The sequence below is a fragment of the Hipposideros armiger genome, unplaced genomic scaffold (assembly GCF_001890085.2).
Source record: "Hipposideros armiger isolate ML-2016 unplaced genomic scaffold, ASM189008v1 scaffold_105, whole genome shotgun sequence".
NCBI lineage: Eukaryota > Metazoa > Chordata > Mammalia > Chiroptera > Hipposideridae > Hipposideros > Hipposideros armiger.
Genome location: NW_017731455.1, coordinates 1050484 through 1075263, shown reverse-complemented (window position 1 = coordinate 1075263; position 24780 = coordinate 1050484). Strand labels below are relative to the sequence as shown.

Sequence of the window (24780 nt, the reverse complement as noted above, 5' to 3'; positions counted from 1 at the left end):
CAAGAGAGAAGATGAGAAGCACCTTAAAAATCTCTCCTTTCCCCCCCTGCACTTTGCCTGGTGAGCAAAAGGTAAAGTTACAGAGAAAGACCAATGAACATTTCCCCTCACCTCTACAAGCCCTGGTGGGACCCCATGTGGTGGCCCCTTTGGCCCAGAGACACGTATGGATACAGTGTTTTGCTGTCTACTTCCCCTTCAGCCCTTCTCCCTTCTCCACCCCTGCTCCGAGGATGTAGCAGGTGACACAGGCCTGGCCAATCACAGCATGGCCTCCCCCTGGCCACAGAGATTGGTTCAGGGAAGGACACGTGTCCTAAGTGACTCTCGGGCCTTCTGTGGGAGCTACTAGGAAAAACTCTGGCTCTCTCTTGTTGAAGGAAATGGGAGGATGAGAAGCCAGAGCCGCTGGAGTCAATGAAGCCATCACGCCACCTAGAGGAGAGAACCTGGGGCTGCCAGGGGCAGGCCCGGGAGACCCCCGAAACAAAGCCAAGTGAGCAGAAGGCACAGTGGAGAGAAGCCAAGTGAATCCAGCCGTGCCCGCAGCAGAGGCTACTCCTGGACTTTGCATTTACATGAGCCAAATAAATTCTTTTTTTTTTTTTACTTTAGTCAACATGCTTAATTGAGACAAATTTCCGTTACTTGCAGAGAAAGTCCTAGCTGATGTCAACACAGGGACCACAATGCATGCACTACTATGCAGTTGAAACATGCTTTGAGACGCTGTCACACAGAGGCAGTGTGACAGCTTGCGGAGCGAGAAACCCTTACTACAAAGGTCAGAAAACCGTGTGCTCTGTTCAAAAGTGTGCTCTGAGGACCAGCTGCGTCAGCACCTCCTGGGAGCTTGTTAGAAACGCAGAATCGCAGCCCTGCCCCAGACATACCAACTCAGAAATTTTCACAAGATCTGCAAGTGATTTGTATGCACGCTAAAGTTTGAGAAGCTTTGTTAGAATACTGTGTCTGCTATTTACTGGCCGGATGACTACAGCAAATCACCTGATATCTCTGATTTTTCACGTGGGCAATGGAGGTCCTAATAACATAATATACGAGAGACGCAGGTATAGTACAAAACGAACAGTCCTCGGTTTCCTTCACGGCTCTTCCAGTAACTATGATCTTGGACAAGTTCCTGAACTTCTAGGAGCTTCAGGTTCCTCATCTGTAAAACAGATAATAATACCTGTCTGACAGGACTGATGTCAGGATTACAGGAGAAAATGGATGCAAAGTGCTTGGCACATTATATGACCCAGACGACTAGGACTTAATCAAAGGTACCTATTCTTGTTATTATTGTTGTACTATTATAATTACTGTCATTATCCACCCTACACACCTCACAGAGGCAGGAGGTTGTGAGACTCAAAAAGACAATGTGCAGGGGGGAAAAAAATGCTTAAAACCAAAGAACCCAAGGTATAGTCCTTTACTGATCTGGAAACTGAGGCTCACAGAGGTGAAGGAACTTGTCCAAGCTCATCAAAGCAGGAAGGGGTACAGCCTAGGTTGACACCACCACCCTCCAATCTGGCAGAGGTTACAGGTTGTGGAAGGCTCGTGTCTACCTGTTCTTCCTCCCACCAGACTGTGAGCTCCTCCGTAAGCTTGCCACCTCCACATCTGGCCCAGTTCCCGCCCACAGTGGACACTCAGTGAACATTTGCTGAATGCAAACCTTGACCGCCCGACCTCTTTAACTCACGGTTTTTGCACCACCCCATAGTATCTCCCTTGGTAAGGTGCTGCAGTGCCTTGGTACCTTAAGAAGCTGAGTACTGTTATTAATCCTAATTAGAATTTACAACATTTCATTTGGAGACCAAAGCTCCACTGGGGATTCAATGCCGCAGTTCAATTCTAGGCCCCTGGGAGAATCCAGGAGAACAGGAATTTTGGCTGAGTGCAGAATGGATGAGATCTTTCACTCGTCTGAGAAAAACCACATGCTTTCATTAGCTAGAAAACAATGCCTGGTTCTGCCAGAATGTTGGCAAAGGAACATCTGAAACGATACTGCCAGCAAAGCCGAATCAGGGCTTTGGTGACTGGTTGACACGTAACCGATCCACACAGGCAGGCTTGTCAGAATGCTAGTCTGGGCCAGAAACAGCCATTCAGCCTTTGTCTCCTGACTTCAACCTCAAAGGGAGGCTGAGGGCTGTGGGTCTTAAACAAAATGGACCCTAAGTAAATGTGGAATGAGCTGAAGTGAACTGGAATATCCCTATTAAATGGGACAGTGGAAAAGCACAAAATATAGGAAGGTAGATTTACACACAAATGTAGCATTAATGACAATAAATCCAGATGGACTAAGTGCTCTAGTTACGTGAACTCCTGCGAACCATTCAGAAGACACATCTAAAAGAAAAAGCATGGGCAAATGACTTGAAAAGAAACTTCCCACCAGAGAAGATCCAAATGGAATAGCCAATAAGCATATGAAAATGTGTTCAATCTCAATTAGTTATCAGGAAAATAAAAATTAAAACCATGATAAACCATTACACTGTCCCAGACAAGCAAAAATTTTCAAGTCAGAGAAGACAAAATGTTAGCAAGAATGCAGACCTTTGAAAACTCTCAGACACTACTAGTAGGCGTGTAAATCTGGGACAACTAATTTTGAAAAGAACTTGCTATTATCTAGGAAATTTCAGGGTAAGCATGCCTTGTAATCCAGCAATTCCACTCGTAGTTATGTACACACTCCTAGTTATATGCTCACATACACGTGTACCAGGATAACACATTTGAGGATGCTCACAGTAGCATTGTCCCTAACACCCTAAAACTGGAAACACCCCAAGTGTCCATCAACAGGGGGACAGATACATAAATTTATAGTCATACAATGGAAATGTATACAACAATGAAAATAAATAGACACACCCAACACGGATGGCATAACGTTGAATGCAAGAAGCAAGACATGAAAGAATACAGACAGGAAGAGTCCATTCATATAAAGTTCAAAAACAGGCAAAACTAAACTTATACTGTGAAGGAAGGCAGATATAGGTGGTAGAACTATAAGTTAAAGCAAGGAAACGATTATCCTCAGCCAGGAGAGTAGAGACGGAGGAGTCGAGCAGTGCGGGGAGCTCAGAGGGGCTTCTGGGTGCTGTCGGTGTCTTAGTTCTAGATTTTGGTGGTGGTTTTATGGGACATATGGGATTTCACCCATTACTGCTTTTTAAAATGTATCATACATAATTACATGGTTTATAACTGTATAATATACTTTTCCATATATATGTTGTATTTCGCAATAAAACAAAAAAAAAGAAAGAAAGAAAGAAAAAACAAATGTAGAACAAGCTAAAACAAAAGTCAAGTTTGGAATTATCTGAATTCACTTGAGATCTGACAGTGGCCAATTCAGTCATGTGCTGCTTAGAAGGATTTCTATAGGGCCGAAGACATAAACGTAGAGAATGGAGGAGAAAGTTAGAGGTCAAGGGTGGGGACAAAGGAAGAAAGTTCCTGAAGACCTGTGTGGGTAGACAAGCAGGTTATATGTGGAGCTTATGCCTGGAACTCCCACCTCTAGAAAGCAACCACCCTTCCCTTCTGGCTTCATCCTCCAAGACTCCCCCTGGGAATCGCCCATGGGTCCCAGGTAGTTAGTCATCCATCTCAAGCATCCCTTTGCATGTTGTACCTACATCGATGAACCCTTTTCTTGCCATGTTATAATGGTTTGCCTTCCCATATGATATCCTCAAAGGCAAGAGGTAATTTTTGGATCTTTTCCTGCCCTCTCCTTCCTGCCAGCACTTAGGCCAGTGCCTGGCAAGGAGGAGACACTCAGCAGAGTGGCTGAATGAACAAGAGAATGCTTTACCTTCAGCTGCAATTCCTTATATCTCTTGGACATCCGAATGAGCAACTTCTCACCATTGATCATGGCAGATTTTTCTTGGTAATACTGGACCATGGCCTGGGCAGCTTCTGTGTAAGCCATCTCTAAAAAGGCCTAGGAAATAAAGGAAGAACATACAGTGAACTTGACTTAAATGGTCTTAAAATTCAGTACAAGGTGTGATTCCATGGATATAAAGTTCGAGAACAGGCAAAACGAATCAATGGTGCTAGAAGTTAGAGTTGAGCATCCCTCTGAGGTGGGGTGGGGTATTGACTGGGATGGGGCATGAGGAAGCCTTCTGAGGTTCTAGAAATACTCTCCATCTGGACCTGCATGGTAATTACACAGGTGTACACATGTAAAGAATTAATGGAGTTGTGCACTTAAGACTAGTGCACTTTATACCTCAATAAAAAGAAGAAAAAATCAGTACAAGGAATAGCTCTCTTTGATCCCATCTGTTCAAAGAAACCTATTTATTAACTTCACCAAAAGAGCTCATTATAAGATGGCCCCTCTCCTGATTCCCATGGTTTCCAAACATTAGTCTTAATTATGTATGTCCATCCTGGGCTACATCATGCCACAGGAACCCCTCTAGGATGGGAGGGTCCATTAACCCACTGTTTCCCAGGGGAAAAGGCTGGAACAGGGGAGAGGGAATTTGCTGCACAAGTGGCCTTGGGCCAATCCCTGCAAAATTTGCTATTTAGTGGTGGCAATGGCAGAAGACAGAGACACAAGCCCTGGGTATTTGAGCTCTTACTTTCTTTGCAAAGAAAGAAATATACTAAAAAACTCAGGGGCTCCCTAGGCTCGAAGGAAGACCATGCCTTTGTGAGTTAAAGAGAGAGTCAGTTATGTTTCCACAGCATTTTCCCTCTTCATTTAACATTCTGATTTTTAAAAGAAAGAAAGAAAGAAAGAAAGAAAGAAAGAAAGAAAGAAAGAAAGAAAGAAAGAAAGAAAGAAAGAAAGAAAGAAAGAAAGAAAGAAAGAAAGAAAGAAACTTACAAAGAAGTGGCTTGTCCCAGTCCATCAGTGTCTACAGAGACTGTTTCGACTGACCTGTCACTTTACCCCAGTGGCTGCTATGGCGGATACATCCGAGTTATTATTTCTTAGGTTTGTTTGGTTGGTACTGATCTGGTCTCTCGATGTTGAGAAGGAAAAGTGGTCTGAGACAAGGGAACCCTCACTGTGAGTGCCTACTCTCCCATTTCCTTGAACAAGCTCATCCTCCCTCCTTCCTTCACATTTGTTTTTGAATTTCAGGTATGCTTTTCTCCATGCTGTCACAGTCTGTGGCAGAAGTGTGGGAGCCTGAGAAGTCAAGATTATTTAGAGTTTTATTCAAATTCTGCCACCCAGCTTTCTAAGTGACTCTTTGTTCGTGCAAACATTTTAGCACCTCTCCCTCTCACCTGTCAAATGCAAATATTAATTCGGTGAATCTCACTGCATTAATGTTGCAAGCTGAATTTGAGACATTTACCCAAAATAGAAAGAACTCTGAGAAGTAGAACAAAGAGACACAGTGAGTAGTCTAAGCCCAGAAGACCACTGGTGATCCGATATAGCTTTGAGTCTCCAAAGTTCGTGTCTTAATTAAGAAGAGAATTTCTCCTATGCCTGTTCCTCTGACTCACAAAGTAAAAATATTTATTAACAATCAAACACAAAATGTTCTAACTTCTGACCATTCTCTGTATAAACTCCCCCTTTGACTTTAGAAATGAAGACAAACATATTAACCTCCAAGGGCTCAGTCAATCCCCATGGGTCGAGTTCTTAGTTCCTTAGACTCCCAGGCAGCCACTAACTCCCACCCACTCTCCCACTGGGGGACCCAAGGGCCTCAGATGCCAATAACACAGACCAGTGAAAATACCTGTTCCCAGTCAGTTGTTGGCTGGCTCCAAATCCAGGCCCTCAGATATGAGAAGCTTAGAAGGCAAGACTTTTAGCATTCGCTCAGGGGATTGGTAACACAGTGAAAAGACTCAAGTCCATGGATTTCTACTTTGGGGGCCAGTTAGCTTTTCTATGTTAATGAGTTCTCATTCCAAAGCACCTCCTCACCGCTAGGCAACTCACATAGGCCTGTACCATCACAAGAAGGGTAAGACGAAACAAGGGAAAACAAAACACCACCACCACCAAAACCTTTGTGCTGTACCAACAAAAACAGGAGTCCAGCTGTGCATTACCTCCTCGTGTTAAGAACAGCTTCTGTTTTAAAAAATTACATATACCTTTTTTTTGTTACCAGATGGATGACCACCAGTGTCTGATCTATCTGGTGTGTACCACTGTGAAAATGCCCAGACCTACCTGATTAGTAGACTTCATGAGGATGTAATTGGTGACTTTCCCAAAGGGCAGCCCCAGGTTAATGACGTCATTCTCAGTGCAGCTTCCTTCTGGGAGGTTGCAGATGTGCACCACGCGGCCAGCACCCGTTTTCCGCTGTGCGAACTAATGGGAACAAAGAGCAGTCAGGAGCTGGTCTTCAAAAGACATTTCCCTCTTGCCTTCTATTCCTGATGTTCCTCAGGGCTATCTTCCCCCAAATAACGATGGCAAAACTAAGTAGAATTTACAAAATTCATGCAGAAAAAGAATCCATTCACAAACACATAGGAAAACATCCATTTTTATACCATCTCTTTACGAAAAATGATTCGCAACATTTTTAATGAACAATTGCATCCAGGGCTGTCGAAAATGTGAGGAAATAGACATATGCTGCTGGTGAGAGGTTGTGTATCTACAGTCTTTTGAGAATATACTTTAGCAGTATTCAATAAAACGTAACAGGTACATAGTCCATGACCCTGCCATCCCATTTTGGAAATCTATCCCAGAGAAATAAATGCACCAATATGTAAATACTTAGGTACAAGGGCATTTGTTGCAGTCATTTATGAGGTGGCAAAAAATTTTGAAAACTGCCTGGGTGTCCAAGGATAGGGGAATGATGGAGTAAATGATGACTCGAGGATACAATGGAAAACTACACAGCCATTTAAAAAAGCAAGAGGTAGATGAGCTGACAAGAAATCATTCTTAAGATAGAGTAAGTAAAAACCAGGTTGCCAAGTCACATATGTAGTATGATGCCATTTTTGTAAAACAAAACAAAACATCCAAAATATATGAGACAGAGGGGCCGGCCGAGTGGCTCAGTTGGTTCAGAGTTGGCTTAGGAGCACAAGCTCTGAGCGGCAGGACCCCGGTTCGGATCCCACATGAGGGACGGTGACGCTGTGCCCTCTACAGCTAAGATGGTGAACAACAGCTCGACCTGGAGCTGGGCTGCAGTCAGTCGCCATGAGGCTTCAGCGTAGGCTGCAGTGGGCTGCCGTGAGCTACCGTGAGTGGCTGGCAGCCAGCGTGAGCAGCCGACAGCTGGCAAGAGCTGCCGTGAGCCACCGTGAGTGGCCGTCCAATGGCTGGCAAGTGACTGCCTCAGCCGGGAAGAGCACAATGATCATAATACAAACATGGGCCAGTGAAGCTGTGTCCTCAACAACTAGACTGAAGAACAAAAGGACAGCAACTTGTCTGTTCCCCTTCCCCAATTCCCCAATGCTGTTCCCCTCCCCCCAATTCCCCAATAAAAATCTTTAAAAAAAATAATATGAGTGGGGCGGCCGGGTAGCTCAGATGGTTAGAGCGCAGGCTCATAACACCAAGGTTGTCAGTTTGATTCCTACATGGACCGAGGAGCTGTGCCCTCCATAACTAGATTGAACTCAACTACTAGACTTGGAGCTAATGGGTCCCGGAAAAACACACTGTTCCCCAATAAAAAAATAAAAAATAAAAAATATGAGAAAGAGATAGATGAAGCAAGTGTTGTCAAAATTTGGGAATTACTGAACTTGGGGCGGAGGGGGGGTCCACAGGGGGTATTTATACTAGTCTCTACTGCTCTGTTTGAAATTTTTCCCAAAGAAAAAAATGTGAAAGGATATCAGTACAGAGGAGAAAGGCATGGGAGAACACACATCAACTTGTCAACACTGGTTATCATCAAACAGCCCAGCTGGAAGGGACGCAGAGGAGAGGGGTTTAATCTTTTTCTTATATACCTCATATTGTTTGACTCACAATTTTTTAAAATTCTAATAAAGAAAAAAAAAAGCATAGAAAGGATTTGTAGGAGCCTAACACGTGGACACAGACAGTCACAGTAACAGCCTGTGGTTTAGGGCAGTGGCTTTCAAACTTTTGCTAGCCTTTGGAATCCTTTCTTCAAACAAAAGCTTGCTCACCAGCCCAATATATTCAACACATCAGAGGAGCTGCTCTCGACAAACCCTGGGGTCCAGCACCCTAATGCCACCCTCCAGCTGCGAGTCCCAAAGACACCTCTGAGGAACACAGTTTGCAAGCCGAGACTTAGGCCTAATCAAAGCTCCCAGAGGAAGGAAGAACGTATGACTGTTTGGTCTCTGCAAACCTTAACCAGCCTGGAGTTTCCAGGAGGTTCCAGGATTAGTAACCATAAGCCAACCCAACATGGAAAAGAAAGATAAAATTTTTCAAACCCTAAACACGTTCTAATGGCATAGCCTATATTTGCATAATCATCATTTTCTTCGATAAAGTGAACTTCGACATCTAGTTCCATTTGATGTGGATCCAGCTCCGCTGAGGTACCACAGTGGGAAAGTCTGAGGTCCCATCCCTAACTAGGGCTAATACGTGGGTAGTTCTACTATGAGAAGCCCTCATTTGTCTCATTTGGGCTGAGGACAATTAAACTTTATAAGAATTTCTTTTTATGGTTTAGCCCTGGACTGGAGAAATCCAAGTACTCCTTTTAGACCACCCCATCTGTGATGTCCAGAGGTTAAACGCTTTCCCAAAGAAGAACAGAACTCAGTGTGTGTGTGGCCCAGGTGGCTCCCGGCATTCTCCAGAGATGACAAGAGCACGGCTGTTAAGAGGCAGAATCTGTGCCTCTCATTAGTGCAGGCCCAGCTGAATGCTGAGACAAGGCAACGTGGCTGGTCCTCTGAGTGTATCAACAGGAGGGCTGAGTCTGGGCGCTCTGCCCAGCGCCTCTTAGTGGGGCACGTTTCTGCCCCATGTGACTTTGCTGTGGTTGGCTGGGCTGATGTGTGCTTGGACAACAGAGCAGACACGAAGTGTGGTTCTGGGCCGATCCCTACTCCTTGCCTGTCCAGTTGCCTAGTGACCAGGCATGAGGGCCAGCGCCTCTCTCATTGTCTCCACCAGACTGAAAAGACTCTGAGAGTCTTTTATTTGAGCATTGAGTGCAGCAAAAGCTGCTGCTGAGCGGTAGAATATGCCTCCAAAAGAATAAACACCCTCACAGCTGCCAGTCACCAAAGAGTGAGACGGATTCATGCTGCAGACCTTGTTAGGCCTAAAATGAATAGGTCTCAATTAAGGTTTTCACTCAAATTTAGAAAATACATTTGATGCGTGCTTTTTTCTCCCAAGATTTTTAATCAGAAAAAGAAGTTGGATTGTATGGATTCTCTTGTTGTCAGTAAAGATCTCTAGTACTCTTCCAGTTAATTATGCTGATTAGGAGCTTCCTAACTGGGTTCCAGGTATGTCAAGATATTGACCCCCTCAGGGTGGAGGTCCCATAGTTCAAGTAGCTCCAGTGACCATGAGTAATTTCTTCACATTAATAGTTTACTTCAGTTTATCACGGTCTAAGTAAGCCATGAAATGAAAATCGTAAAACTGGAAATCCTAAGAATTGCTGCGTTAATTGTTTGTTAAGGATTTGGTTTCAGGGCATGTGAAAAATCCTGTTTAGTCAGAAAAAAAAAAAAATATGTGCTACAGGCATACCTCGTTTTATTGTGCTTCACAGATACTGCATTTTTCACAAATTGAAGGCAAGACCCTCCACCAGCAAAAAGATCATGACTCACTGAAGGCTCAGATGATAGCATTTTTTAGCAAGAACGTATTTTTAAATTAAGGCATATACATTTGTTTTTAGACATAATGCTATTACATACTTCATAGACTACAGTATGCTGTAAACATAACTTTTATATGCACTGGGAAACCAAAAAATTCATGATTTGTTTTATTTCAACATTCACTTTATTGCAATGGTCTGGAACTGAACCCACAATGTCTCCAAGGTCTGCCCATATATTCTTTGTAAATATTTGATTTAGACAGTTCAGTCTGCGTTCTTTTCTGTCATTGATCCAAAATATCTTTTTGTTAAACACAATTAGGTTCAAAATCATATTTAATTCATGAAAGATATATATATATATATATATATATATATATATATATATATATATATATATATAATCACTCTAATCCATTTTTGAACAGTTATATAAACATAGCTATTAATTGCCTTATGCCCTATGGGAGATCTGAATGATGAGGGTAAAAGGGAGGGAGGGAGAAAAGTGGGAAGGTGAGAGGAAGGGACAAAGCCATCTTTAGGTGGTACCTCTAGAGGAAAATTTGTTCACGGGGGCACAGACAACCTTGCATGCCTTTGAGTAGGCAACATGATGCTATACACTTATTCCCAGCCTGAGTTCTCTAATAAGTTCTCAAGGGTCTTGGAAGGTAATAATATTTCAAGGGACGGTCATTATTTTTGACATTTAAAAAACCTGAGTTGTGGGGCAGCCAGGTGGCTCAGTTGGTTAGAGCACAAGCTCTGAGCAACATGGTTGCCGGTTCGATTCCCACATAAGCCAGTGAGCTGCACCCTCTGCAATAGATTGACGACAACAACTTGAGCTGAGTCAGTGGGTGGCCAGATGGCTCAGTTGGTTAGAGCACATGCTCTTAACAATAAGGTTGCCAGTTCAACTCCCACATAGGATGGTGGGCTAGGCCCCCCCACAACTAGACTGAAAAATGGCGATTGGACTTGGAGCTGAGCTGCGCCCTCCACAACTAAGATTGAAGGACAACAACTTGACTTGGAGCTGATGGGTCCTGGAAAAACACAATGTGCCCCAATAAAGTTTAACAAAACAAAACAAAACAAAACCTGAGATCACACTTTGCATTTCTTTATTCTAACAGTACGGTAACCCCGGTTAGATCTTAGGCTGATTAGAAGTCTGATTGGCGTGTCTGTGTTTTTGATGAACAAAAATGGGTAACTAGTTAATTACTCACTAATATAAGTACTTTGGCAGATATATAACAGTACTTTTCCAAACATGGAATGCAGGACACTGGCTGCTTGAGGTAGGCGTAATGATTAAAATGGGTTTGGGCTCTGAAAAGATGGGACTTCCTGATGTAATAGAAAGAACCTGAGCCTGGAAGACAGAGGGCCTGGATTCAAGTCCCTGCTCAGCCACTAATTAGGTACGTGACAGAGACAGACGAGTATTCCTTTCAGGGCCTTGGTTTCCCAGGGTCTGGAAATCTAAAGTCCTTTCCAGATGTAAAACATCCACGCTCATGTGGCTCTAAGTTCCAAAATTCCTCTTCTCCCAGAAGCCTGGCCAAGCGAAGCCCGAAGATCCAAGATAACGATGGCTTCACCCAGCTGTGTCCTTCCCGCTCCCTGTCCCAACGCGTGTAAGGTCTGTCCTCCCTCTCTACGTGATCGTCTGTCTCAACCTGCGTACGGTCATGAGCACATTCATCTTTCAGACATGCCTGTCTGTGGTGGTGGTGGTCGCACCTTTGTAGGGAACACCTTGCCGATGAGCTCTGCTGCTCCCTGAATGACTCTGCAGCCACAGTGCCTTGAAGACTTGAGATGATGCATTGAGTTGAGCTAAGGACACCTGGGCCTGGTGCCTGCCTAAGGACAGACACACATCAAGTGTGTGCCTTATTGTCTCCAGGCAGCAGTGCCAACGCGATGGGAACATCAAACAGACCTGGTTCTGGATCTGTGCCCCAGTGACTACCCGTAGGCAAGTTACTGAATTTCTCCAAGCTCGAGATTGCTTGTCTATCAAACAGGGAAAATAAAAATTGATCCCACGGGACTGTTTAGAAGACAATGTATGTAAAGTGCCTTGTGTAAGGCCTGGCGTCCAGTAGGCTCCTATAAATAAATATTTGTCTCCTTTCCACCAACAGTGAAAGGATGTGCTACAATGATCCTAGACTGGGGTGGAAAATGCAACTGTACTGTGATTATGTAAGAGAAAGTCTGTGTTCTTAGGAAATTCCTACTGACATAGTTAGAGGTGAAGAGGTGCAACGTCTCCAGTGATTCAAGAGAAAAACAGGCATAGATGAATTAGATAGATGAATGGAAAGACAGAGAGAAAACGATGGACAGACAGATGGATGGGTGGATGGCTAGACAGAGAGATGGATGGATAGACAGAGACGGATGGACAGATGGATGGCAAGATATACAGACAGACAGATAGAGATGGATGGACAGGTGGACGATAGAAAGACACACACAGAGACAGAAAGACACACAGAGAATGATAAATGGGCTAAAATGTAAAGGAGTAGTAAATCTGCACAAAATGTATTTGGACGTTCCTTATACCTTTCTTACAACTTTTCTGTAAGTCTGAATTATATTAAAATTAAAAGTTACTAATAACACATTTTAAAAGCTGTGCTCTGGGGCAGAGGAGCAGATGGATTTAGAGAGACTTGTAAGACCTTGCCAGCTTGTTTTTGGTCAGGTGTTGATGGGCCCTGTTAACATCCCAACCCTGCTGCTGTGCTCTGGGAGGCACACACAGGACAGGCGCATTTGAAACTTTCCAGTCCAAGGTCAAATCTCTAAGTGAGCTAAGGAGTCGAAGGTTGTAGAGGACTGGAATCACTAACCTAAAGGGACAGTCCTCCTCTTCTGGCGGACGCTTCAGTCGGCCTGCAGGCCAGCACTGACCTGGAATGCCCCTGTGCGAGCAGGGGCCTGGGCTGTGCATTTTCACATGCTATGGTCACTCATTTAAAACCAGAGGCTGCTTCTCACGGTTCATGCGGCTGAGTCCCAGACCTCTCAACTCACCCACAAATTCTTTACAAATGGGTAGACATGTGAAAGGAGCAAACAGGCTTGTGAAGGAAGATTCTAAGACCTTCCAATGCCTGCTGATGAAGGTGGGAACAGGCTTTGCAGGTGAGTTCAAAGAGCATGCCCAGTTCAAATAATGCCCAGAGTCACAATAAAAATGCGGCTTAGGGCAACAGGCCTGTGGGGGTGAGAGGTCTCTCAAAGTGCTCCCTAGAGCTACAAATGGAGATGTGCTCTTTAAGAAACAATGTCTGTGCTCTAGCCTGATCTCCTTTAGGGGCGACCTTATTTCATCTGGCACACAGTTTGTGGGCCTCTGTTGATTTTGTGCAAAAGACACCCGAGCACAGACCCAGGGCAAATGTTTATTCCTCACGTTGTTGATGTTGAACATATCGTAGATGGGCATGCGTTCCATAACTATGGCTCTTGGAGGATAGATATAGTGATAGATGTCTTTATTGACACTTTCAAATATTTTATCAAGCATATTAGCTGTGACTTAGAGTAAATCTTTTATTGGTGCCAGACTTGCCAATGGGTCTTGGGGTGGTTCACCTGTGGAGCAACTTCAATATCCCTGTACGCTGCAGAGTCACAGTCTTAAAACTGGGAGGTCATGTGGTCCACACCCATCACGGTGTGTGTGGGTGCTGACGCCTGGAGGAAGTTAAGGAACTTAATCTGTGGGCAATGAAGTAACGTTAGATTTGTGATTACAACTCAGGTCTCACTGCAAAATCTATCAATTGCAGACGTGATAAATTATGGTAAATGCATACAATAGATGGTGTTACAACAGAAGATAGGGGTTTTATGTTCGAATGCGCAAAGATGCCTAGAAATCAATTAAAATAGGTATTGTGAGTTTATGTTAAATGAAAAAAAAATAAGTAAAACAGATTATATGGTATTCTCTGACTTTTGTAAAGATATATACTTTTAGTCATTAAACACGCACATGTACACTAGTTAGAGATACACAGTTACAGCAAAAGGCATCTACCTTCAGTTTTCTCTGCAGGCTTGGGTTTTCTATTTTTCATATTTCTGTTACTACTGGAATTTTTTTACACTATTTTTGTACTATTTTTTGCAATAAGAAAAAATAATTAAGATTTTTTAAAAGAAAAGGAAAACAACAGAAAACCAAACCTGCCCAGCTCGCCTGTTTCCTCCCTCTCTGCTCTTTAAAAATGCATAAGGCAACCCTCTCGGAGGGGACAGGAGCAATGGGGGAGCTGGTTGGTGGGGGAGGGGTGAGTATCATTTGTCCCATCAGACGCTATCTTCCTGCTCTCTGGAAGTGAGGAGACCACAGGGCTCTGACGCAGGAACAGAGAACGCCAGAGTGAACAGACAGATGTTCTAGAAACAGCCAGCGATGTGAGGGGCAACCCAGGACTTAAACCTCTGGCCTTCCACAAAGGTTTCCATGTGCCTCAGTTTTCCTTATTTATTGGGTTGTCGGAAAAGTCATGACGCATTTTTGCAATGAAAAACATAGAAAAAAATACGTCATGACTTTTCTTACAACCCAGTATATAGGTTTCCCAGTGTGTGGGGTCCCGGTGAGAAAGAATCTATAAAAACAATGTGTATCGTCCCCGGCCAGCGAGGCCCATCTGTGCATCAGCACTAAATAAAGCCCAAGGTGGCGGTAAAAACTTCACGGCGGTTTTATGGGGACAGTCAGCAGGCAAAGTACATTTTGGGCAGGTGCAAGAAAACTATTTACAGCCTGAGAAGGCCCTGAAGGCCTGTTCGAGAAACCCGATTACTCTGTTTATGACGACTCCTGTCAGCCAAGGATAAAGTGCCTCTGCTCTCTCAAATGGCAGAGGCTTCAGCGAAAATGAACACACTCTCCTGGGACCTTGGGAGTGGGGGGAGGGACTGGGGACGACATAAATCACCCCCCTTCCCCGCCTCCACCCCCAACAGCAAACACAGCACACAACTGTCGGCTCAGTGTCTCATCTCTGTCAACAATAAACATGGAAACAAAAGGTTCACACTCCCAGGGAGCTGAGACGAGTGTCAATTTAGCAGCCAAGCCTGGGCTTGGTGGAGGCGGTAGATGGGGTTTGCCATCGTTTTAGATGGTGTAGCAGTTCAGAGACCCTGTGAAGGCTCATTCCCAGAGCCCCGTGTCACTGGGTCCTCCTGCTTAAGAAGAGGGGGCTTTCGAAGCAGGGACCACTCTTGGCTCCTGAAACAACAGTGATAATAAAATACAATGGTGGAGTCTTGGCGGCTCCTCCACAAAATGTGTTTCTGAAAAGATGTACGTACGTGGACGGACAGAAAAAGCCCTGGCACAGGACCGACCAGGAAACACTTCTGGAGGAAAGCGCATCAAAGCGTTCATGGGCTCTCATGTGGGCTGGAGGCGGATAATGGAGGAATTTCAATCTCTCATTAAATACGTCTTTCCAGTTTGAATTTTCACAAAAAGTATACATTTTGTAAGCAGAAAATGACAGTAGAAACGTATATGCACAAGCAGCTCACAGGGCAAAGTGTCATTTGCTAGCAGAGTAATCACCCTTTGATGTATCTGCTTATCTTTGGAGGTCAGTATTTGTAGGCAGGAAAAAAAAATCAGTCATTTCTCTGAGGGACTCCCCTGTTACTTAAGGGAAGCTTGTAAATTATCTTTCCGTAGTGGATTAATCAGCCCTTCATGTCTCAGCTTGTCTTCAAATGTCAATATTTCTGTCTTTCAGGTTTTCCTAAAGAGAGATACACCTACATTCAATTCCATTTGCCAGAAATGGCAAACAAGAGGACCAGAAGCCGAAAGAAGTATGTGACCATCCGGCCCCTGCTGAGGTATGGCTGGGCAGGCTTTGTCCTTGTCCCTCAGGTATCCTTGGGAAAGCTCATGTGACCAACAAGACCTCAAAGAACTTATAAACGATAAAACCAGTCAGATGACACCTCTGCCCCTCCACTGGGTCTGTAGAAAATGCCTCCAAACGTCTGAGCTCCTTCATTCTGGGAGATGCTGTCACGGTAGCAAAGAATTCGTGCGCCATGGCTGATGGCTGGCTGAGGCCTTATATGTCCCCGCACCCCCAAGACACCTCCGATTCTGCTAAGCAGCTTGTGGGATGGGGGTGGGGGGAGGAAAGGGAGCTCACTAAAGAGAGAATCAGAGCAAGGAAGTCAGAGACACTCGAAGAGATGCAGCAGGGCTTGGTGGTTAAAAGCGAGGCCTCTAGAGCCAGGCCACCTGGGTTCAAACTCCGATGCCTCCATTTAGCAGCTGTGTGACCTGAGGTAAGGCTCTTAGTTTCTCTCCGCCTGGGCTTCCCCACCTCACAGGGTTGTCTGGAGGATGAAATGAGTTAATACATACAAAATTGCGAAGAATGCATTGTGCTATAGACCATCCACTATTGGTATCATCATCATCCTACAACATCTGGGGCTCTCCATCACCTTCCTGTTGGCCTCCAATGCAGACAGCAAAATGTTTCTTGTGTTGCTTCTCCTCAGGCTCGAGCCAGATGACCTCCCTGTTTCTAGGCATTGGAAGGAAACTGCGCTCACGAATTATCCTGGGTCAGCAGATTGCTCGGTCTGCCCCGCAGGTAAGGAAACTGCTTTCATGGAAGCCTTGCAACATCTCTCGGGGGTAGCAGGTATGACCACAGGGATTCCTGGACAGACTCCTACATGAGGAACACTGAGACCTGCCCAAAGTCACGCAGCTAGCAGTCATAACAGGCCTTAGACAGCACAGGTTTCCCCACAGCAGGTGAAAAAGACTCTTACTCGATAACAGCCATTGTTACTTCTTGCGCACTGCACAGTTCACAAATCGTTATCATTCATGGGCTCATTTGATCCTCTCAAGGGCAGGAAACTCTGGTCTACCCCCGGTCTTGCTCCTACCTGCCAGCTCTGGACATTGAACCGGGAGACTGCTCGAATGGCCACATACAACGTTCCAATCAATCACACAAGCCAGGTGAACACCCAGCCATTTACTTTACCTTCAAAAGTCATTTACTAGGGGGGTATTGTCCCGTTTAAGGAAACGGAGCCTCAGAGAAGTGAAGTGATTTGCAGAAGGCCACATAGCTGGTGGGCTCCAGAACTAAGACTTGAACTTCGGGCTCCTGGCTCCATTTCCACAGGAAAGGGGTTCTAGTTCACTGGGCAGCCCCAAGGGATGGGGGTGGAGGCATCGACAGATGCAGAGCTGTCCTTCTCAGCCTCTTCCCCTTTATAAAGGGGCTCAGCTGACACCAGCTCTTTCCTTTGCTCAGATCCCTGACCCACCTGCCTCCGATCCAGCCTCCCCTATCTGGGCCACAGTCCCCTTACCCTCCATGCTAGGGTCTTAGAGCAGGTTGTGGGCACAGAGATGCCTCTATGATCCACAGTGGGGGAAACAGGCCCTGGGTTGGGGGTGGTGCTGGATCTACCAGCACCCCCACCGGGACACAAGGTCATATGATCAAAGACCAATGGCAGGGCTCACTGAAGCCAGCCACTCTGTTCTCCTGGTACTGACCCAAAGTGGCAACTGAGCATGGCGAGTGCAGAGAGAGAAACCATAACCTTCTCTCTCTCCAAAACGAGGGCTTGCAGCCGGGGCTCTCTTGAAGCATTTCTCCCATTAAACATCACGAACAGACACAAACAAATAGAAATCTCAGCCCAGGCAGGCCTCACTTTTTGTCGTGAACCTCCTTGCCTCCCCATTCTCTCACCCCCCAGGGCCTAAAAATCCCAGCTCGTTCATCTGATGTTTTGCACAAATGCCCCGACACGCGGAGGGGACAGCACGTGGAGGCCTCCTGTCAGGAGCTTGTGCTCGCTTGTTGCATGAGAAGAAAGAGGCTGCAGCTGCTCACATCAGGAATTGAACAAAATTACAGGCACAGGCAAAAGCACACAGCTACACGTCCTCTAGCAAACACATTCTGTTTTCCTTTCAGTTCTGTGCCTCCCACCCCCTTCCATGTGTTCCCAGGGAAGGAGAAGAGAAGTTCCTGGGAGCACAAGGCTACATGGCGGCGAGAAACCAGAGAGAAAGTGTTGTCATAACCAGTGGAAAAGAAGGGGTGAAGCTTTGGAGCTTTGGGGGACTAACGTGCACATTGGAGAGAGAGAGAGAGAGAGAGAGAGAGAGAGGAGCATAAACACAACTAAAAACAAAGTATTGTACAGATGCAGCCATTTCCCCAAGGGGCCAACAAACACCATTAGTGCAAGGTCCTCACTTGCAAACATATTTTCTCTTTCTGCTTCAAGTTTCAGAATGACTGCTCATAGGAAACACTCCACTTCAGTACAACATCAACGCCTTAAAAAGAGCAACATGCACAAAATGAAACTTAGTTTTTTCTCAACCAGGGCTGAATGCTAGAAAGTCTATGAATGCCTTCAATTTTAACAATTTATGTCAGTTGTTTTTTTTTTAAGTTGCAGAAAAGGAGTTTATTAGAAGAAAAAATACATTTCAAAGAAGCAGGCCCAAACAGTAGAGAGAGGCTGAAGGGCCATTATTAGAAAAGAAAGTACACTCCAAAGAGTTTGAAGCAGGCCCCAAGCAGAGGCAAGGCTCAAAATGCTCAAAAGGCCTATGTCAGCTTTTTAATCTGTGTGTTTCAATACTCACTGGGCTGAACGACACAAGTCTCACCCTCTGTCCAGGGACACTTTTCCCTGCCCTGCACAAAGCCCCAGCTCCTCTGCACCTCTACACCCACGCATAGCAGGGGCTACGAATGCCTGGATGATGGCAATGACAATGACAATGGAGAATCTATACTCACATTTGTCCCGGGGGAAGCTGAAGGAAAGGCGGGATTTGACTGAGTAAATGACCTTGCTGGAATGGCTGCATATGATGTTCCAAGATTTGAGGCATAATCTAAAGGATAAATTACACAAAACTGGTGAAAACCTAGTTATTTACTTTACCTTCAAAAGTCATGATTAGGACATAAGTGGGAAGAGAAAAATGAAAACTCCCTCTTAACATATTGATTAGGGATTGGCGTGATTATAACTTTCTGGGCATGTTGATAACCAACAAAGCTAAGATATGTCAGAAAATATTGAAGAGCCCAGACGGCAGGCCCACTGAGTGCCAGTGTCCTGGATTTGTTTGCTTTATAGATGGGCACACAAGGGAAGTTTGACCACTAAAACTATGGCATGATAAGGCTTTGGGAAGCTGATTTCTGGTTCAAGCTGCTGACCTGTACGCTCTAACTCACCTTCGCTGTCAACAGGGTTATAAACAGCTGTGCTGTTGGGAGAGGCACACAGAGTTCCCTCTGCCGAACTGAGTATACACCGGACACCAGCACTGGAGAAAGGTGAAAAAGGGGGAACTGGTTACTCAGCAAGATAAATAAAGAATTACCATATGACCCAGATTCCACTCCTACGAATAGACCCAAAATAGTGGAAAATAGATGTTCAAACAAAAGCTTATACGTGAATGTTGATAGCAGCACTATTCATAATAGCGAAAAGGTGGAAACATGCCACGTGTAGATCAAAAGATTTATCTATAGATAAACAAAATGTGATATATACATACATCAATGAACATTATTCAGCCATAAAAAGGTGGTATATGCTGTAATATGGATAAACCTGAAAATATTATGCTAAGTGAAAAAAGCTAGTCACAAAAGGCCACATATTACATGATTCCATTTATATGAAATGTCCAGAAGAAGCAAATTCATAGCGATAGAAAGCAGATTAGCAGTGCCAGGGGCTGATGGATGGGCCATGGGGTTTCCCCTGGAGGCAATGAAAACGCGGAATTAGATAGTGATCTGCACAACCTTGGGAACGTGCTAAATACCACTGAATTGGATACTTCAAAATGGTTAAAATAGTGGGTTTTACGAGAATTTTACCACAATAAAAAAAAATGGGAAGCCAGGGAAGAAAGACCTCTTTAAAAATCATTTTTTAAATTGTGGTAAAATACACATAACAAAATTTACCAGCTTACCATTTTTAAGCATACAGTTCAGTGGCATTAAGCACATTCACACTGTTTTACAACCATCCCCACCATCCATCCACAGAATGCTTTTCATCTTGCAAAACCGAAACTCGCTACCCATTCAACACTAACTCCCCATTTTCCCCCTCCCCCAGCTCCTGCAACCATCATTTTACTTTCTGTCTCTATGAATCTGGCTGCTTTAGGTACTTCCTGTAAGTGGAATCACATAGTTTTTGTCCTTTTATGACTGTCTTCTTTCACTTAGCGTCATGTCCTCAAGGTTCACCCTTGTTATCGCATGTGTCAGAAATTTGTTCCTTTTTAATGCTGCCCTGTATTTCACTGTATGTATACATCACATTTTGTTTACCTGTTCACCTGGCATGCACATTGGGTTGCTTCCACCTTTGGGCTACTGTCAGTAAGAAAGGGAGGCCTTTTGAATGCAGTCATTTCAAAACACTGAACCCCATCCTCTGTTCTACCTCCCTGCGTAGAAATCTGCAGCCTCTCCTCACTGGTCTCCGGGTGTCTGCCTTTGCCCCCCAACTAGCCTTTGCTCAGCCCTCCCCTGCTCCAGTCGCACTCAAAGCAAACAAGCTGGCACCTTCCTGGCTCCTCACCCAGCACTCCGCTCTGGTCACACTGGTGCTGCCTGAGCAACCCAGGGCCACGCCAGGGCCTTCAAATTTGCTGTTCCCTTGGCTGGGAGTGCATGTTCCCCAGACACTCACAGCTCATTCCATCCTCTCCTGAAGTGGCCTCAGCAAGCCCCCACTCTGCCATTTAAAATCCAAGGACCAGATCCTGCGTGCGTGTGTATACACACACACACACACACACACACACACACACACACACACACACACTTCCTGCCCCTGCCCTGACGTTATTTTCTGCTTAGCATTTATCACCAGGCATGCTATATAATTCAGCGTTTATTTTGTTTATCATCTGATCCCCCACCTCCCCGTTAAGTGTAAGCTCCTTGAGGACAGGAACTTTGCCTGTGTTGTTCTCTTCTGTTTCCCCAACACCTAGAACGGCATGGCACATAGTACGTGCTCAATGAATATTGGTCGAGCGCATGCATGAACCTGTTCCCCTGGACAGCACTTACTTTTCAGAGAAGACCAAGCATTTCTGAGCATGTAGTTTCCCTTTCACATGCAGCTCCCAGTCCTAGGTCAGAAGGAAAGAAAAATGACGGAAGCAGAGCTGAGTCCATGGGAAGGCAGAGAATGAGTGCAGGTTTCCGCAGCCAGGCAGCGAGCCCAGAGGGACCAACCCTGCAAGCACATCTTCTCCACTCCTCCTCTCCCTCCCAGCTTCCCGCCCCATCCAGCCATCCCTCCTCCGGCACTACCTACACAACCCCTGCCCATCTTGGACAGGAGCCCAGATTCACAAGCCCGACTCCTCCTTCCTCTCTCAGTGGACCCTTGGTCTCACCACACCTCCAACCCATTTCCATATCCAGTTGGGAGAATCTGGCAAGTGGGCTCACAGTGTGTTGCTTTTAGGAGAGACAAAGTCCTCCATCACCTCCCCTGTCAGCCAGGCCCCTCCTGAGACAGGAGGTGAGAGGGTGTGTCCCACCTGAGTGACAGGGATGCACTTGCAGGATGGGACCTAAGCAAAGAGGAATGACACAGTGTGGCGTGACCCACACTGAGTAGGGATGGTGATGAAATGCAGATGGGAGGACAGGCAGGAGGCAGTACAGCCCTGGGCTGCAAAGACACCAGCTCTAGGAGGGCCAGACCCACATTCAAATGTCCACTCTGCCACTTTCTAGCGATGGAGCCCCAAATAAGTCATTTCATCTCTTTGGGCCTCAGTTTTCACATCCATAAAATGAGGATAATAATAGTATCAACCTTGGAGAATTACTGCTGACACACAGAAAAGGTTTCATATATGTTAGCTATTATAATTATTATTGCTTTGAAATATTTCACTGCATCATCAATACATTTTGGGGGGCAATTTATGCTATAATGGACCTTTGTTTGCTGGGGCTCAAAGCATTCTACATCGACTGGGAAGTGTCATGAGGCTCCACCTCTATTTCACAGAGGGAGAAGTTGAGGCCCTCTATGATCGTTTGTCTAGGGCCCACGTGAGAATTTCTCTCTTGCTCCTGATCCAAAATTCTGCTCACTTCCCCCTCTCCTCACCCCACATATCCCCCTTCCATACTCAGTACAATGTATATACTTCAAGGACAGTAACTTCTAGGCGTACCACAGAGCCCTCATCAAGGAGACAGGAAACTCCAGTCCCCAAATCCTGTTTCTGTAACCCAGGTGGGGCCACCTGATCCCCCAACTCTCAGTTATAGACGTGGGTAAGAATCTCTTACTTGCCTTAAAGCAAAGGACTGGCCCTGGTACGTTTCTGAAATTCCTTTTGGTTCTAATACCTATGATTTTAATCAAGGGTACTGAGGGCAACAGTTTGTTACCCAGGCCCCAAATGCACCAGTCCCTCACCAATAAACAGTGAGAGCTGGGTGGTGGTGGCGAGTGCACCCAGGCTCTAGCTGTGGTTCCCAGCCGGTCTCGCATGACTCACCTTCAGATCAAACACCTTCTTGTCACAGATGCTGCAGACGTGTGGCAGGTGGAGGGGGGCCACCCCATGAAAGTCATTCAGCTCGTGAGCCTGCAGGGGCCGCACCGACAGCACTGCCTGCTCCTCCTTGGCCCGCCGCCTTGCACTGCTGAAACCCTGTTTGCTGTTGTTTGCACGCCCCCCGAAGGAAGGAGGGGTCCTGTCTGGGGTGGGCTCCTCAGGGTCATACAGCTCATAGGGCTGGCTGGAGGGTGGAGGCCACATGTTGGGGCCAGCTGTGAGATCAGGCTTGCTCTGGCCAGAAAATCCTTGGGGGCCCTCCCATTGGCTGTTTGGACCCTGCAGCAGTGGGCTTACCTCGCCTTTCAGGCCTCCTGCCTGCTCAGCTGCAAACCCGCCTGCTACGTGCGACCCTTGGGAGTTAGGTCCGTAGAAGTCCTTGGGAAAGGCAGCTTGGCCATCTTGTCCTGAGTGACTGTAGTGCCCTTCATAGGTCACACTGCCCGAGGTAGAGGCCGGGGCTGGCAGGAAGATGGGCTGACCGTCTGTTTCAGAGCCATATGCCTGGCCAGAGGTGGCTTTGCCATACTCGTAGAATCCCGCTGCAGCAGGAGCTGGCCCAGTCTTGCCAATGCCCAAGAGGACTGCCGGCTGGGCAGGGGTCTGAGGCAGGACCCCGCTGAAAGGATGCATCACCATGGCATTGGGGGGCTGGCTGGGAAGGCTCACCGAGGGTCCTGGGCCTCGTGTCTGGCCAGGGGGTGAGAAGGCAATCGTATTAGAGGGAAACCGGGCACTGGGCACACTCGCAGCATGTTGGGGCACTCCGGTATGGCTGTGGGGTGCGCTGATCACAGACGGATGCCTCAGCTGGTTGAAAAGTGGCTGGGACATGGCCACTTTGGAGAGGACTTGGTTCAGGACCGTGGCGGCCGCAGTGTTGTTGGTGACCGCCGTCTGTGCCAACTTCAGCCGGTGGAGGGTGAGCTGGGCTTGCAGTTGAGCCAGTTGGAGACTGGCAGGTGAAGGAAGCAGAGGGTTCGGGTTACTGACGGAGAACGGGTTCTTGTCCAGGAGCTTGGCAGCACTGCAAGAAGACAGAGGTCGAGATGCACAGCTGGTTTTCACCAAGCGGGGCAAGGGTTCCTTCTGTGCTTATCTGCGGTCCCCCCTCCCATGTAAACAAGACCCTCCCACATGGGCCCCAAGTAGAAGTGAGTCTGCAAAAACCTGTGCTCACACATACACATCATTTGAAAACAAAGCTCCAGTAGAAACATTATTATATGGCAGAATGTTCAATCCCACTGGTAATCAAAGAGAGACAGCTCAAACAGTGAGAACCAAAGTAGCAATTGTCTTTTTAAATAATAGCACCCAGTGCTGGCGTGAGAGAAAGTGGAATGGACATGATGTCAACGATCATCTAAACTCACGCAACTTTGTTAAAAGGTAGTCAGGCAATATGCACGCATTATAGCCATATGCCCTAACTCAATAATTGAATTCTATAAATCTATCTTAAGGAAATGAACTAAAATTCAGACAACACTAGATGCCCAAAGATGTTTAATAATACTATATTATTTAAGAGCCCACTGTTGAGCATTACAAATATCTAATAACATGGGGAAGGGGAGGAAATTATGATCTATGTATAGAATCCAATGTTAAGTAGGCATTTATTACTGGCATTTAAATTTCTACTTCATTATGTAACATTTAAGACATTCAAAAAAGTGTAACTGGCACCAAGTTTATGACAGAAAACATTCCAACACACTAAATGTTCCTTGGGTGTCTGCTCTCCCCATCCACTCCTAACCCCCATCATCTCCAGTGGTAAACATGACCTTGAATTTGTTTTGGTCATTATTTACCTGATAATAATAATAATAACAACAACATGAGAAAATCCATATACTCCAATGATAAGTGAAAAAAGCAGGCTTCAAAACCGCATATAGAATAAACTGTGTGACTATTTGTGCCAAACACATTTTCATCCCCCTCTTCATTTCATATCCCAAAGCAGCAAGACTCATTCCCTTCAGTCCACTCTCAAACCCAACTAGCATAAAGAATAACCAAAAAATTACAAGAGTCTGAATCTGAGGTCATAGGTGGTAGTGGGCACTCATGCAGAATCTTACTACAGGGGTGTTCTGGCTGAGATGTGCCTTTTGTGCGACCTCTGTTGGTTGGTTATGGTGTTTTCTGGACTCAAAATCAAAGGTCAGGGAAAGGGGACAGACTTTCCGAGAAAGTCTGGGATGTGTGGTTACCACAGTCAGGGCTCTTTTGTAAGACCATATTTCCTGGGTCTTAAACACCACT

At 45.7% G+C, this 24780-nt stretch overlaps 1 protein-coding gene and 1 long non-coding RNA gene across 4 annotated transcripts in view; one reads left to right on the top strand and one right to left on the bottom strand.

Annotated features, from left to right (window-relative positions):
• RBM20 (RNA binding motif protein 20) overlaps nt 1-24780 on the bottom strand; it is a 191062-nt gene that overhangs the window by 30581 nt on the left and 135701 nt on the right. For all 3 annotated transcript variants that reach the window (XM_019646590.1, XM_019646591.1, XM_019646592.1), the window contains exons 2-7: nt 22444-23530; nt 20987-21048; nt 19115-19206; nt 18668-18765; nt 6218-6361; nt 3863-3994 (exon numbers count right to left, since the gene is read on the bottom strand). In XM_019646590.1, coding sequence (XP_019502135.1) covers nt 3863-3994; nt 6218-6361; nt 18668-18765; nt 19115-19206; nt 20987-21048; nt 22444-23530 — 1615 coding nt within the window. The remainder of the gene's footprint in view (nt 1-3862; nt 3995-6217; nt 6362-18667; nt 18766-19114; nt 19207-20986; nt 21049-22443; nt 23531-24780) is intronic.
• On the top strand, nt 361-16565 carry LOC109384897 (uncharacterized). The gene is made up of 3 exons (XR_002124516.1): nt 361-1289; nt 15602-15707; nt 16377-16565. It is a non-coding gene; the product is annotated as an uncharacterized LOC109384897 (long non-coding RNA).